The sequence below is a fragment of the Ranitomeya imitator genome, chromosome 1, assembly GCF_032444005.1.
Source record: "Ranitomeya imitator isolate aRanImi1 chromosome 1, aRanImi1.pri, whole genome shotgun sequence".
In the NCBI taxonomy this organism is placed as follows: domain Eukaryota; kingdom Metazoa; phylum Chordata; class Amphibia; order Anura; family Dendrobatidae; genus Ranitomeya; species Ranitomeya imitator.
Genome location: NC_091282.1, coordinates 794957854 through 794974388, shown reverse-complemented (window position 1 = coordinate 794974388; position 16535 = coordinate 794957854). Strand labels below are relative to the sequence as shown.

Below are 16535 nucleotides of genomic sequence, written 5' to 3'. Positions count from 1 at the left end.
CTAAGCACCGTATTGTGGTCTTGACCGATCATAAGAATCTGATTTACCTCGAGTCTGCCAAACGGTTGAATCCTAGACAGGCTCGATGGTCCTTGTTTTTTTCTCGTTTTGATTTCGTGGTCTCGTACCTTCCGGGTTCTAAAGGTACCTTCACACTAAGCAACGCTGCAGCGATATCGACAACGATGTCGATCGCTGCAGCATCGCTGTGTGGTCGCTGGAGAGCTGTCACACAGACAGCTCTCCAGCGACCAACGATGCCGGTAACCAGGGTAAACATCGGGTTACTAAGCGCAGGGCCGCGCTTAGTAACCCGATGTTTACCATGGTTACCATCGTAAAAGTAAAAAAAAAAACATTACATACTTACATTCCGCTGTCTGTCCCTGGCGCTCTGCTTTCCTGCACTGACTGTGAGCACAGCGGCCGGAAAGCAGAGCGGTGACGTCACCGCTGTGCTTTCCGGCTGGCCGAAGCTGACACAGGATGCAGGAGGAGTGCAGAGAAGCAGAGCGCCGGGGACAGACAGCAGAAGGTAAGTATGTAGTGTTTGTTTTTTTTACTTTTACGATGGTAACCAGGGTAAACATCGGGTTACTAAGCGCGGCCCTGCACTTAGTAACCCGATGTTTACCCTGGTTACAAGTGAAGACATCGCTGAATCGGTGTCACACACGCCGATTCAGCGATGTCTACAGGAGGTCCAGCGACGAAAGAAAGTGCTGGCCTTCTAGCTCCGACCAACGACATCACAGCAGGATCCTGATCGCTGCTGCGTGTCAAACACAACGATATCGCTAGCCAGGATGCTGCAACGTCACAGATCGCTAGCGATATCGTTGTGAAGTTGTTTAGTGTGAAGGTACCTTAAGAATATTAAGGCTGATGCCCTCTCTAGGAGTTTTTTGCCTGATTCTCCTGAGGTCTTAGAGCCGGTCGGTATTCTGAAAGAGGGGGTGGTCCTTTCTGCCATTTCCCCTGATTTACGATGGGTTCTTCAGGAATTTCAGGCTGACAAACCTGACCGCTGTCCTGTGGGGAAACTGTTTGTTCCTGACAGATGGACTAGTAGAGTGATTTCTGAGGTTCACTGTTCCATGTTGGCTGGTCATCCTGGCATTTTTGGTACCAGAGATTTGGTTGGTAGGTCCTTTTGGTGGCCTTCATTGTCGTGTGATGTGCGTTCTTTTGTGCAGTCCTGTGGGACTTGTGCACGGGCCAAGCCTTGTCGCTCCCGTGCTAGTGGGTTGCTTTTGCCATTGCCGGTCCCTGAGAGGCCCTGGACGCATATTTCTATGGATTTTATTTCCGATCTTCCTGTTTCCCAGAGGATGTCGGTTATCTGGGTTGTTTGTGACCGATTCTTTAAGATGGTTCATTTGGTGCCTTTGCCTAAATTGCCTTCTTCTGATTTGGTTCCGTTGTTTTTTCAGCATGTGGTCCGTTTGCATGGTATTCCGGAGAATATTGTGTCCGACAGAGGTTCCCAGTTTGTTTCTAGGTTTTGGCGGGCCTTTTGTGCCAAGCTGGGCATTGATTTGTCTTTTTCCGCTGCATTTCATCCTCAGACAAACGGCCAGACCGAGCGAACTAATCAGACTTTGGAGACTTATTTGAGATGCTTTGTGTCTGCTGATCAGGATGATTGGGTGGCTTTTTTGCCATTGGCCGAGTTTGCCCTTAATAATCGGGCTAGTTCGGCTACTTTGGTTTCGCCTTTCTTTTGTAATTTTGGTTTTCATCCTCGTTTTTCTTCTGGGCAGGTTGAGCCTTCTGACTATCCTGGTGTGGATTCTGTGGTTGACAGGTTGCAGCAGATTTGGGCTCATGTGGTGGACAATTTGGTGTTGTCTCAGGAGGAGGCTCAGCGTTTTGCTAACCGTCGTCGGTGTGTTGGTTCCCGGCTTCGGGTTGGGGATCTGGTCTGGTTGTCTTCCCATCATGTTCCTATGAAGGTTTCTTCTCCTAAGTTTAAGCCTCGGTTTATTGGTCCTTATAGGATTTCTGAGATTATTAATCCAGTGTCTTTTCGACTGGCGCTTCCGGCCTCTTTTGCTATCCATAATGTCTTCCATAGATCTTTGTTGCGGAAATATGTGCAGCCCGTTGTTCCCTCTGTTGATCCTCCGGCCCCTGTGTTGGTTGATGGGGAGTTGGAATATGTTGTTGAGAAGATTTTGGATTCCCATTTTTCAAGGCGGAAGCTTCAGTACCTTGTCAAATGGAAGGGTTATGGCCAGGAGGATAATTCTTGGGTTTTTGCCTCTGATGTCCATGCTGCTGATTTGGTCCGTGCCTTTCATCTGGCTCATCCTGATCATCCTGGAGGTCCTGGTGAGGGTTCGGTGACCCCTCCTCAAGGGGGGGTACTGTTGTGAATTCTGCTCTTGGGTTCCCTAAACCTCATTTCAAGGCAGAAACATTACTGTGTCCAACAGTTATTAGATATATGAAACAGAAATAGCTGTTGCAAAAAAAAAAACAATTTTTATAAAACATTAAGCTTAAGATTAATAGGGGTGTCCAACTTTTTCATATAACTGTATATACCCTGTAACATTATACTTTTCAAGAAAGGCATCCAGTCCCCTCTTAAATTTAAGTAATGAATCACTCATTACAACATCATACGGCAGAGAGTTCCATAGTCTCACTGCTCTTACAATAAAGAATCCGTGTCTGTTATGCCTAAACCTTCTTTCCTCCAGACGTAGAGGATGCCCCCTTGTCCCTGTTTCAGGTCTGTGATTACGGCTATGTGCACACGTTCAGGATTTATTGCAGAAATTTCATTGTAAATGATGGGATGCATAATGTATGCTGTTTTTTTCCCGGTTTTATAGCATTTTTATAGTGAAAAAACGCGAAAAAAACACAGAAAATCAGTAATGTGTGCACACAGCCTCAAAAGATAATCAGAAAGGTCTTTACCTTGAAAGGTCAATACCTATCTTGGTATTGCAGACCCCCCAGTCCTCTAATAACCTTGGTCGCTCTTCTCTGCACCCGCTCCCGTTCAGCTATGTCTTTCTTATACAACGGAGACCAGAACTGTGCACAGTATTCTAAGTGTGGTCGAACTAGTGACTTGTATAGAGGTAAAATTATGTTCTCCTCATGAGCATCTATGCCTCTTTTAAGGCTAGGTTCACATTGCGTTAGTGCAGTCCGTTTAGCGCATACGCTAACAGACTGCGTTAACGCAATGTCCAAAAAGGGATCGCGTTTAGCGATCGCGCTAGCGCAGATGCCCAATCTGCGCTAGTGAGAATGGAGCCAAAACGCTGCAGACAGCGTTCGAGGTCCATCACAAAATAACGGAACATCGCAAACGCATGCCAAAAATGGCATGCGCTAGGGATGCGTTACATACATTGCGGTCAATGGGTGCGCTAACAGATCCGTTACATTGCGTTAGTGGCGCTATGTAACGGATTCCGTTAGCAGATACCCACTAACACAATGTGAACCTAGCCTAATACATCCCATTATTTTGTTTGCCTTTTGTAGCAGCTGCCTGACACTGGCCACTAAATGTGAGTTTGTCATCCACACATACACCCAGGTCTTTTTCATTGACGGTTTTGCCCAGAGTTTTAGAATTAAGCGCATAGTTCTACATCTTATTACTTCTACCCAAGTGCATGACCTTACATTTATCCCCATTAAAGCTCATTTGCCATTTATCAGCCCAAGCTTCTAGTTTACATAAATCATCCTGTAATATAAAATTGTCCTCCTCTGTATTGATTACCCTGTAGAGTTTAGTGTCATCGCAAATATTGAAATTCTGCTCTGAATGCCGCCTACAAGGTCATTAATAAATATGTTAAAAAGAAGAGGGCCCAATACTGACCTCTGTGGCACCCCACTGCTAACCGCGACCGAGTCTGAGTGTGCGCCACTAATAACCACCCTTTGTTTCCTATCCCTGAGCCAGCTCTCAACCCACTTACACATATTTTCCCTATCCCCATTATTCTCATTTTACGTATCAACCTTTTGTGTGGCACCGTATCAAAAGCTTTTGAAAAGTCCATATACACTACTATACGCCAGTCCCTTGGTAGAGACCCTGTTATTATGGAATCTTTAAAGATTAAAAATAATGGTCTATCAATGACTGTACTTAGTTCCTGCAGTACTCGGGGTGTATCCCATCCGGCCCGGGGGGGTTTGTCAATTTTAGTGATTTTTTTTGTACTTCCTGCTGGGTTAAGCAGGTGACATTTAATGGACATACATCTGTTCTGTCCTCAGGCTGCAGACTGCCTTCCAGGATCGTGTCGGCACCAGTTTCACAGACTTATTTGTTCAGTACACGGTCGTCTATGTGAACAGTTTAACAAAACTCAGGTGAGTGACTAACGCAGCGGTGTCCAGCCTGACTGTCCTGCTGATGCAAAACTACAACTCCCAGCAAGTCCTGACAGCCATCAGGCTCACTGTTGGGGTTTCCATAGGGCAGAATATGTGATACAGTTTGGTGTGCAGTTATTTGGTATAGAATATCAAAAGTACAGCTCTAGTGTTAAGTGCAGGATCAGGTGCACTATCATGTACAGAGTTGGGTGCACAGCCGGGTGTAGCATTGGGTGCGCAGCTGGATGTAGCATTGGGTGCACAGCCGGGTGTAGCATCGGGTGCAAAGCTGGGTGTAGCGTTGGGTGCACAGACGGGCTAGCGTTGGGTGCACAGCCGGGTGTAGTATTGGGTGAAAGGCAGGGTGTAACGTTGGGTGCGCAGACGGGCTAGCGTTGGGTGCACAGACGGCGTAGTGTTGGGTGCACATGTGCAATGTTAGTGGCAGAGCTGGGTGTAGTGTAGAGTGCAATGTTATGGCCAGAGCTTGGTGTAGTGTTGGGTACAGTTTGTGGCAGAGCTGGGTGTAGTGTTGGGTGCAGTGTTGGTGTAGCATTGGGTGCAGAGCTAGGTGTAGTGTGGGGTGCAGAGCTGGGTGTAGTATTGGGTGCAGTGTTGGGTGCAGTATTAGGGGCAGAGCTTGGTGTAGTGTTGGGTGCAGTATTAGGGTCAGAGCTGGGTGTAGTGTTGGGTGCAGCATTGGGTGCAGAGCTGGGTGTAGTATTGGGTGCAGTGTTGGGTGCAGTATTAGGGGCAGAGCTTGGTGTAGTGTTGGGTGCAGTATTAGGGGCAGAGCTTGGTGTAGTGTTGGGTGCAGTATTAGGGTCAGAGCTGGGTGTAGTGTTGGGTGCAGCATTGGGTGCAGAGCTGGGTGTAGTATTGGGTGCAGTGTTGGTTGCAGTATTAGGGGCAGAGCTGGGTGTAGTGTTGGGTGCAGTATTGGGTGCAGTGTTGGTGCAGTGCTGGGTGCAGTATTGGTTGTAGTGTTGGGTGCAGTATTAGGGGCAGAGGTTGGTGTAGTGTTGGGTGCAGTATTAGGGGCTGAGCTGGGTGTAGTGTTGGGTGCAGAGCTGGGTGTAGTATTGGGTGCAGCGCTGGGTTTAGTGTTCGGTGCAGTGTTGGTTGTAGTGTTGGGTGCAGTATTAGGGGCAGAGTTTGGTGGAGTGTTGGGTGCAGTATTAGGGGTGGAGCTGGGTGTAGTGTTGGGTACAGTGTTGGTGTAGTGTTGGGTGTAGAGCTGGGTGTAGTATTGGGTACAGAGCTGGGTTTAGTGTTGGGTGCAGTGTCGGTTGTAGTGTTGGGCACAGTGTTAGTGGCAGAGCTTAGTGTAATCTTGGGTGCAGTATTAGGGGCAGAGCTGGGTGTAGTGTTGGGTGTAGTGTTGGGTGTAGTGTTGGTTGTAGTGTTGGGTGTAGTGTTGGTTGTAGTGTTGGGTGCAGTGTTAGTGGCAGAGCTTAGTGTAGTGTTGGGTGCAGTATTAGGGGCAGAGCTGGGTTTAGTGTTCGGTGCAGTGTTGGGTGCAGTATTAGGGGCAGAGTTTGGTGTAGTGTTGGGTGCAGTATTAGGGGCGGAGCTGGGTGTAGTGTTGGGTACAGTGTTGGTGTAGTGTTGGGTGCAGAGCTGGGTGTAGTATTGGGTACAGAGCTGGGTTTAGTGTTGGGTGCAGTGTCGGTTGTAGTGTTGGGCACAGTGTTAGTGGCAGAGCTTAGTGTAATCTTGGGTGCAGTGTTAGGGGCAGAGCTGGGTGTAGTGTTGGATGTAGTGTTGGGTGTAGTGTTGGTTGTAGTGTTGGGTGCAGTGTTAGTGGCAGAGCTTAGTGTAGTGTTGGGTGCAGTATTAGGTGCAGAGCTGGGTGTAGTGTTGGGTGCAGTGTTGGTTGTAGTGTTGGGTGCAGTGTTAGTGGCAGAGCTGGGTGTAGTGTTGGGTACAGTGTTAGGTGCAGAGCTGGGTGTAGTGTTGGATGCAGAGCTGGGTTTAGTGTTGGGTGCAGTGTTGGTTGTAGTGTTGGGTGCAGTGTTAGTGGCAGAGCTGGGTGTAGTGTTGGGTGTAGTGTTGGTTGTAGTGTTGGGTGTAGTGTTGGTTGTAGTGTTGGGTGCAGTGTTAGTGGCAGAGCTTAGTGTAGTGTTGGGTGCAGTATTAGGGGCAGAGCTGGGTGTAGTGTTGGGTGCAGTGTTGGTTGTAGTGTTGGGTGCAGTGTTAGTGGCAGAGCTGGGTGTAGTGTTGGGTACAGTGTTAGGTGCAGAGCTGGGTGTAGTGTTGGATGCAGAGCTGGGTTTAGTGTTGGGTGCAGTGTTGGTTGTAGTGTTGGGTGCAGTGTTAGTGGCAGAGCTGGGTGTAGTGTTGGGTGTAGTGTTGGTTGTAGTGTTGGGTGTAGTGTTGGTTGTAGTGTTGGGTGCAGTGTTAGTGGCAGAGCTTAGTGTAGTGTTGGGTGCAGTATTAGGGGCAGAGCTGGGTTTAGTGTTCGGTGCAGTGTTGGTTGTAGTGTTGGGTGCAGTATTAGGGGCAGAGTTTGGTGTAGTTTTGGGTGCAGTATTAGGGGCGGAGCTGGGTGTAGTGTTGGGTACAGTGTTGGTGTAGTGTTGGGTGCAGAGCTGGGTGTAGTATTGGGTACAGAGCTGGGTTTAGTGTTGGGTGCAGTGTCGGTTGTAGTGTTGGGCACAGTGTTAGTGGCAGAGCTTAGTGTAATCTTGGGTGCAGTGTTAGGGGCAGAGCTGGGTGTAGTGTTGGATGTAGTGTTGGGTGTAGTGTTGGTTGTAGTGTTGGGTGCAGTGTTAGTGGCAGAGCTTAGTGTAGTGTTGGGTGCAGTATTAGGTGCAGAGCTGGGTGTAGTGTTGGATGCAGAGCTGGGTTTAGTGTTGGGTGCAGTGTTGGTTGTAGTGTTGGGTGCAGTGTTAGTGGCAGAGCTGGGTGTAGTGTTGGGTGTAGTGTTGGTTGTAGTGTTGGGTGTAGTGTTGGTTGTAGTGTTGGGTGCAGTGTTAGTGGCAGAGCTTAGTGTAGTGTTGGGTGCAGTATTAGGGGCAGAGCTGGGTGTAGTGTTGGGTGCAGTGTTAAGTGCAGAGCTGGGTGTAGTGTTGGGTGCAGAGCTGGGTTTAGTGTTGGGTGCAGTGTTGGTTGTAGTGTTGGGTGCAGTGTTAGTGGCAGAGCTTGGTGTAGTGTTGGGTGCAGGGTGAGGGGCAGAGCTGGGTGTAGTGTTGGGTGCAGTGTTAGTGGCAGAGCTGGGTGTAGTGTTGGGTGCAGTGTTAGGTGCAGAGCTGGGTGTAGTGTTGGGTGCAGAGCTGGGTTTAGTGTTGGGTGCAATGTTGGTTGTAGTGTTGGGTGCAGTGTTAGTGGCAGAGCTGGGTGTAGTGTTGGGTGCAGGGTGAGGGGCAGAGCTGGGTGTAGTGTTGGGTGCAGTGTTAGTGGCAGAGCTGGGTGTAGTGTTGGGTGCAGTGTTAGGTGCAGAGCTGGGTGTAGTGTTGGGTGCAGAGCTGGGTTTAGTGTTGGGTGCAATGTTGGTTGTAGTGTTGGGTGCAGTGTTAGTGGCAGAGCTGGGTGTAGTGTTGGATGCAGTGTTGGTGTAGTGTTGGGTGCAGTGTTGGTTGTAGTGTTGGGTGCAGTATTATGGGCAGAGCTGGGTGTAGTGTTGGGTGCAGTGTTAGTGGCAGAGCTGGGTGTAGTGTTGGGTGCAGTGTTGGTGTAGTGTTGGGTGCAGTGTTGGTGTAGTGTTGGGTGCAGTGTTGGTTGTAGTGTTGGGTGCAGTGTTGGTTGTAGTGTTGGGTGCAGTATTATGGGCAGAGCTGGGTGTAGTGTTGGGTTTAATGTTGCATGTAGTACAAAGTAAAGAGTTTAGTGAATTCTTAGGCCTCTTCTTATCGCTGCACATTTATTGGTTTCTTTCATTAGACATATAAGCAGATTTCACACAATATCTGAGCACATACACAGACCAGACATTAATTGTGACCAAGAATAATTAATCTTACTTCAAATATCCAACTAGAAAAATAATCTAACAAAAAAGTAACTGGTGAAGAGGACGGCGAAAAAAAAGCAAACCCAGAAAATGAAACACGATTTTGCCTTTTCTGATTATATCAGTTGATGTTTGGTGGCGCCCGGACCCCGGATTGTCAGCGAGGACTATCACTTCCATTGTAAGAACACCTGGAGCTCTGGATCTTCCCAACACATTGCTGGAAAATGACAAAGAGCTTGTAAAAACAATTTGTTACAAATCCTCACCGTTCTATTAACTTGTAAGTAGTGATGAGCGAACACACTCGGATAAGGTGTTATCATGCTCGGGTGCTCACCGAGTGTCTTCGGCCTGCTCGAATAATATCTTTGAGTCCTCGTGCCTGCGTGTCTCAAATTTTCAACAGCCGAAACACATGCAGGGATTAACTGCCCAACAGCCGTGAGACATGCAGCAGCGGGACTTGGATATATTATCCGAGCACGCTGAAGTCACTCGGTTAGCACACGAGCATGCTCTGATAACACCTTGTCCAAGCACACTCGCTCGTCACTACTTGTAAATGCTGTCCAGAGGATTGGGGCTTGCCTGCTGTAGTGCTTCTGCACTTCTCCAGCCCTGGCGAGGTAAAGGTCCCTCTGCTTGCAGCATCATAGTGAGCACCCAGCTCTGACCAGAGTCTCAGCCATGCTGCGAGCCCAAAGTGTCAATTATTAGGAGCACAGGATCCCCTGGCAAGAAGGAACCTGGGAAGCAGGGAACAGTGATAATGAAAAAACCCTATAAATTCAAACATGTAATTATGAGAATAGTCACTAGGTGGCGCCAACAAGCAACTATTGATCTTAAGCACAAATCCACTAAAACGAGCAAAAAACAAATTAATGTAGATATAAATACAAAACGTGATTCATCATAAAATGTAACAGCACAAATTATAATACAATTCATCTAATATAGAATGAATACCAATATATCTACTATATAATTGTTTAAGGGTCACTTCCATCTGTCTTTCTGTCTGTAACGGAAATCCCAAGTCGCTGATTGGTCGCGGCAAAACAGCCACCCACGACCAATCAGCGACGGGCACAGTCTGGCGGAAAAATGGCCGTTCCTTCCTCCCCACAGTCAGTGCCCACTCCATACTCCCCTCCAGGCTTCGCTCACACAGGGTTAATGGCAGCGTTATCGGACCGCGTTATGCCGCAGTGTAACACACTTTGTTAACACTGCTATTAACCCTGTGTGACCAACATTTTACTATTGATGCAGCATCAATAGTAAAAAGATATAATGTTAAAAATAATTAAAAAAAATAAAAAATCATCATATACTCACCTTCTGGATCCAGCCCAGGCCTGTCCAGCTCCTCGCGACGCTCCGGTGACCGGTCCATGCATTGCGGTCTCGCGAGATGATGACGTAGCGGCCTTGCGAGACCGCAACCGCAACTTTTTGTAACTGTTCGGCTGAACTCGCCAGACCCGAACATCCAGGTGTCCGCCGATCTCTACTGTCCACCTTTAAATACAATTTTTTTGCATTTGAGGTTCATTTTTTTTATTCAATTTAACTAAAAATGAAAAGTGAGCACTGTTTTACTTTTACGTGCTCTTTGTTTCCCTGCACATTCAACCTTGATGTTGTCAATAATCAGCTGAGGAGCCATAAATAAGACAGATAAAAGATTTAAAACTTATACTGTCAGAATGAGCTCTCTGGCGGATCCTCTGTTAACTCATTCCTAATCTCCTGTCATCTGGCTTCATCAGGCTGCTGAACCGCCGCACAACCAGCTCTATCCTCACCTAGTGTATCCTCACCCATCCCCTGCAGACTGAGCCCTCGCGGGCAGGGTCCTCCCTCCTCATGTACCTGTGTGCCTTGTTTTGCTCATGTTTATTGTACTTGTCTATATTTGCCCCTTTTCACATGTAAAGTGCCATGGAAAAAATGTCTAATAATAATAATAAATAATAATCAGAGAGGATGTAAAAGTGTGATGAAAGGTGATAAATGCAGAAGTTATGTTTTTTTTTTTCTGTGAATTATTTCTAAACCCCAAGATCCCCTTTATTACATCAAAAAGAAAGTCTGACCAATTTTGCACTGGGCCAGCTGGGGTCATACATCATGGGAGAACTCTGAACATATATATATGAGCATATCCATTGCCTGCAAACATGGCATATAATAAATGACTGACTGCTGTATGGGCCAAATACTAGCGCTGGGTGACAGTAGGACATTCCAGAATCTCCCGGTTTATTACCATCTAGATACGTCTGCAGAATATAAAACCTCTCTAACACCCCGTAGATGATGACAGGAGCCGCCTCGCAGCTTTTCTCTCGCTTTTCCCGAGTGATATTTGCATTTCCTCGTATTCTCCAGGTTCCTGGCAGCACCCTGGGCCTCTTGTAATTGCTTAACTCGCTTTGATAAAAACAATAGTAAGTGTCTTAAATCATGAGTCACGGGGAGGATCGGCTCCGTAATAAACCTTCACTGCCAGAACAAAGCTCAACTCCCGAGAAGCGATGGTAATAAGTAAAATGGGAAAACACGCGGAGCCGGAATTCCCAGCATGTGGAAATTGGCTTTTCTGAGTCTGGATGCCGGAACCGAGCACTGAGTGCTACTGCTACTTGTGGTGCTCACTCTGCTATTTCTGGAAATAGCATTAGAAATATACAATTTGTGTAACTTTCCCATTGTGCTATGCTGGCTTATGTCTGGGAGACCACCCTTCAGCTCCCATGTATTGTACCAGCATTCATGTGTGGTCTATGAGCCGATAAGTCTAGACATCACCTAGGCATATACTGGACAGAACACCAGAAGGTTCAGTGCTGCCGAGGGTCCACAGCAAAGTAATACATATAACATCAGGATTCATATTTGGGGGCCCTACCACCCCATTATTAGCGTCTGTAGAAGACAAGTGAAAATTTGTCATAAGAAAAAATCAAGAATAAAGATTGAGACCCCACTGGTGACGAGTTCTCCACTCCCCCCAACCACACAACTGCGCTGAACGATACAATGGTTGTAGGCATGCGCTGACACTTTTTTCAATAAGGGGAACATTATAAAAGCTCCTCCCATAGAATAATCAAAGCTCCTCCCATAGAATAATCAAAGCTCCTCCCATAGAATAATCAATGCTCCTCCCATAGAATAATCAAAGCCCCTCCCACAGAATAATCAAAGCTCCTCCCATAGAATAAGCAAAGCCCCTCCCATAGAATAATCAAAGCTCCTCCCATAGAATAATCAAAGCTCCTCCCATAGAATAATCAATGCTCCTCCCATAGAATAATCAAAGCCCCTCCCACAGAATAATCAATGCTCCTCCCATAGAATAAGCAAAGCCCCTCCCATAGAATAACCAAAGATCCTCCCATAGAATAATCAAAGCTCCTCCCACAGAATAATCAAAGCACTTCCCATAAAATAATAAATAGAAGCTCCTCCTATTAAATATTAAAAAGAAGCGCATCCCATAAAATATATAGAAGCTCCTCCTATGGAATAATATAAGCTCTCCCATAGAATAATAAATATAAGCTCCTCCTCGTCCGCCTCACTGAAATCAGGGTCTCAGCCCCTTTATCGTGTTGCTGTCAGGTGGGCGAGAAAAAATATGGTGCCAGATTCCCTTTATGAAATTACGGTGGAGGGTGGACTTTGATGTTGACTTTCCACCTTCATTGCCTTGTCCAGAAAGGGGCCACAAACTCAGAAAATCCCGGGCCTAGGTCTAGTGGGGGTAGAACTAGTAATTGCAATGGACCCCCGTGATGTAGTAAGACCCCTGATAGGTGGGATCCCTGGGTCTCCTTTTACATTGGGACCCCGGAGTTTCGAGATTCATTGTTGCCGAGAACCCAACAGCCAGTATAGAAATCTGTTACTTTGTTTCCACTTATGACTGATATTAATACTTTGGGGCTTGTGGCTTCTGACAGGAAAGTGATGACTTTTTCCTACCCCCCATTTCTGACCAGACTTGTTATATTTTCCCCTCCTCTGCATCCAGCATCATGCTCGACATGTAGCCCCATCTCCCCTAGGGGCCCCGAACCCTCATGATGGGAGTCTGGAGACCCGATACCTAATTTGTCCGGCCCTACACTGTCACCCCTTGCACGGAGCCACACGTGTCGTCTTTGTTGCTGATAGATTTGCGTATCCGCCTTCCTCAGCCTCCTGTACAGTATTTTCCATCACAATACGGGTTTTCCTGTCCTGTCAAGTGACAGATTCATCGCACCCCCATACATCGGAGCAGCTGTTATCGGTTATTACATTATTTCCTTTTTGTGCCAGGTGGTTACATTTTTCGTTGCAGCAAGTTTTGCTTTTTTTTTTCCCGACTTCTATTTCGTGTCTTATCTACATTAGTTGTCCGTCACTATACAGGGGCAACGATTTTATTTACAATTTTTAATTTATTTTGTCTAATTTACTCTGGTTTTACTAAATATTTTCCCACACAGACACAACACAACGCAGTCGGATGCCGAGCAATGTTCATGTGCGGAAATCAACCTGACCAATGCCATCAAAAGTCTGAAGCAGAATTGTATCCAGCTTTTTAAGAAGGACACAAAGGTGAGGACAAGATGGTAAAGTGAATGATCAGCCGCCAGTGTCAATGTCCAACATTTCTGTAAGTCATTACTAGATTTTTCCTCATACAGAGCTCAAAATGCACTGCTTAGAGCCAGAATTATTGTCAAATAATGTCTACCTGCTGCCACCATTAGAGGGAGCTTATGAGCTTATTGCAGACTAAGGGTATGTTCACACAGGACATTTTTTGCTGCTTTTTTATGCTAATTTTCAGCTGCTTTTTACAGTACCAGCAAAACCTATGAGATTTCGGAAATCTCATGCACACACATTGGGTTTTTGTTTGATCTGAAGAAAAGAAAAAATCGTTCCAGCTCCAAATAGTAAAATCCAAATTCCAACTTTATTAAGCCAATATAAAAACAACGGTGGACATATGCTCTACATGTGCATATCAGGACATGAGCGACGCGTTTCGATCCTACACGGATCTTTATCAAAGCGGTGGCTACTTGGTGAGCTGGCTTTTTTTCTTTTTTGTTTGATCTGTATTTTGTACTTTGCAGCTTTTTTTTTTTACATAGGGCTTTTTTCCAGCGTTTTCCACCCATTGACTTGAATGGATGGTGAAAAAGTGCTGCAAATACGCAGGTTGACTTTTTTTTTGCAGCGTATTTGCTGCAGAAAAGTCAAGGACAGCCGGATGTGATGTCACACTCGCTCTGCTACATCTAGATGGCAGCCTGTCATCCAGCAGAGCGGACCCGATCCTCATTCACTTGAATGGAGGGTCCGACATTACAGTGTTTGGCACGCTGTCATATGCATGTCAGCCAGGCAAACACCGCTTCTGATCGGCAGGGAAATCTTCCCCACCGGTCAGAGAGCCACAGCTCCCCGCTATCAGAAGACAGAGGGAGCGCTCAGCTGTGATCGGGGGTATACAGTTTACCTCCGGTCACTGGTGTCAGCTGATGGGACTACTGTTCCCATCATCTGACACCTACAGCCACTAACTACAGTGACAGGAGGAGCAGCGGACGGGAGTTTTCATCTGCTGCTCCTGTGCTATAAATAAATAAAAATTTTAAAAAACGGCGTATGTCCGCTTCTGCAAGGCTAGTTATCAAGAATAGAGCGATCTTCACGCTCATTTTTAAAAATTATTTAAATAATTAAAAAAACCGGCGTGGGGTCCCCCCCATTTTTGACAACCAGCCTTGCTAAAGCTCACAGCTGGGGGCTGGTATTCTCAGGCTGGTAAGGGGCCATTGATATAGGCCCCCAGCCTAAAAAGAGCAGCCCGCAGCTGCCTAGAAAAGGCACAACTATTAGATATGCCAATTCAGGTGCTTTGCCTGGCTCTTCCCACTTACCCTGTGGCTGTGGCAATGAGGGGTTAATGTCACCTTGCTATTGTAAGGTGACATTAAGCCGGCTTAGTAATGGAGAGGTGTCAATAAGACGCCTATCCATTACTAATCCTATAGTAATTAAGAGGTTAAATAAACACACACAGTAAGAAAAAAGTCTTTTAATGAAATAAAACACCACACAGTTTTGTCATCTTGCCATTCCAAAGCGAAGCCATCGATCTTCTGTAATAAAAATAAAATAAAAAAGCAAAAGTATACTCCCTGATCTGTCGCAGTCCAATATACCAAGTGTCCCTCGCAGTATCTGGGGGAGATAAAGCCTACAACCAGGAGCGCTGCTAATGTGACTGCTCCCGGCTGTAAGCGACTGGGGAATGAATGATACGCAGTGGGCGCAGGCTCAGTAACTAGCGGTGACGTCACCGAGCCTGCGCTCCCTCACATTCTGACCTGAGGTAACCTCTGGACCGAGGGAAAATGCCGGGGAAGAGGATAACGCAAGTAATGTATCTATTCTATCAATCTATCTATTCATTCTATCTATTCTATCTATCGAATAGATAGATTCTATCTACAGGAAGTTATTTTTTTCTCTGTGTGCACTCAACTTTATTGGCATGCACAAAGAGAAAAAAATGCATGATAAAAAAAACGCACAAAAAACGTGGCAAAAAATGCACCAAAAATGCACCTAAACCTGCGCTTTTGGGGCAGCTTCTTTCCTGCCAAGATGATCAGGTTTTGCTGGTTAAAAAAACGCAGCAAAAACACCCAGTGTGAACTTACCCTAATACATAGAACTTAATAAAGCTGTATACAGGTAGCTCCTCAGCTCCCCCTAGTGGTGAATGACAGTTGTCCATATTTTATGTTTAAGCCTAGAATTTGGAGCTATGTATAAGATTGAGCTCCGACCACTGATGGGTGTATTAGTTGAGAAGGACCACAGCTGGAGGTGAGGTAGGAGCATTCAAGAAATTTAGTCAGAGTCACCACAGAAAAGAAGAACAATATGGTAGGTATGTAGTCAAGATTAGCTGAGAGTGAGGACTAGAAGGCACGTGAGCCAAAGTGGCAGCCAGATAAACTATTAGGACTGGAAAATGGAACATGCTAATGTTAGGACCACAAACCTGGACTAACAGGAATGGAGGAGCCTAGAGTCAGGGAAAGGATGTCCAGGGTTGGATAGTTTAGATGCTATACGAAGAAGATCTTACAGGGAATGTGTCGTCAATGATCTGTTGTTTAAAAAGCTTTGTTAAATGTATTTATTTTTTACATTTCAGCTATTTTTTCATATCACAATCTTTATTAAAATACAAAATGACTAATTCTGCAATTTTCACACTGGCCACTATGGATATTTTAAGATAATACTTTCTGTCCTTTAAGGAAGATATTACAACAGTTTTCTTATCAACAGAGCCAAGATTATAATGACTGAGAGTGATTACATCTCTATATATAGGAGATAAAACAAGATCCACCATTCACAATAGGGGATGTCACAGCTCACCTTCTCCTCCTGTATAATGACTGATAACACCTCTATATACAGTAGATAAAACAGGATCTACCATTCACAATAGGGCATGTCACAGCTCACGTCCTCCTCCTGTATAATGACTGATAACACCTCTATATACAGCAGGTAACGCAAGATCCACGATTCACAATAGGTGATGTCACAGCTCACCTCCTCCTCCTGTATAATGACTGATAACACCTCTATATACAGTAGATAAAACAGGATCTACCATTCACAATAGGGTATGTCACAGCTCACGTCCTCCTCCTGTATAATGACTGATAACACCTCTATATACAGTAGATAACACAGGATCCACCATTCACAATAGGTGATGTCACAGCTCACCTCCTCCTGTACAACAACTGATAGCATCTCTATATACAGTATATAACACAGAATCCTCCATTCACAATAGGCGATGTCACAGCTCACCTCCTCCTCCTGTACAAGGACTGATAACACCTCTATATAGAGTAGATAACACAGGATCCACCATTCACAATAGATGATGTTACAGCTCACCTCATCCTGTACAATGACTGATAACACCTCTATATACAGTAGATAACACAGGATCCACCATTCACAATAGGTGATGTCACAGCTCACCTCCTCCTCCTGTACAATGACTGATAACATTTCTTTATACAGTAGATAACACAGGATCCACCATTCACAATAGGTGATGTCACAGCTCACCTCCTCCTGTACAACAACTGATAGCATC

General features: G+C 45.8%; 1 protein-coding gene across 2 annotated transcripts in view; it reads left to right on the top strand.

Annotated features, from left to right (window-relative positions):
- Positions 1–16535, top strand: part of EXOC3L4 (exocyst complex component 3 like 4) — a 164272-nt gene that overhangs the window by 114870 nt on the left and 32867 nt on the right. For both annotated transcript variants that reach the window (XM_069737659.1, XM_069737666.1), the window contains exons 7-8: positions 4261–4356; positions 12823–12937. In XM_069737659.1, the coding sequence (XP_069593760.1) occupies positions 4261–4356; positions 12823–12937 (211 nt within the window). The remainder of the gene's footprint in view (positions 1–4260; positions 4357–12822; positions 12938–16535) is intronic.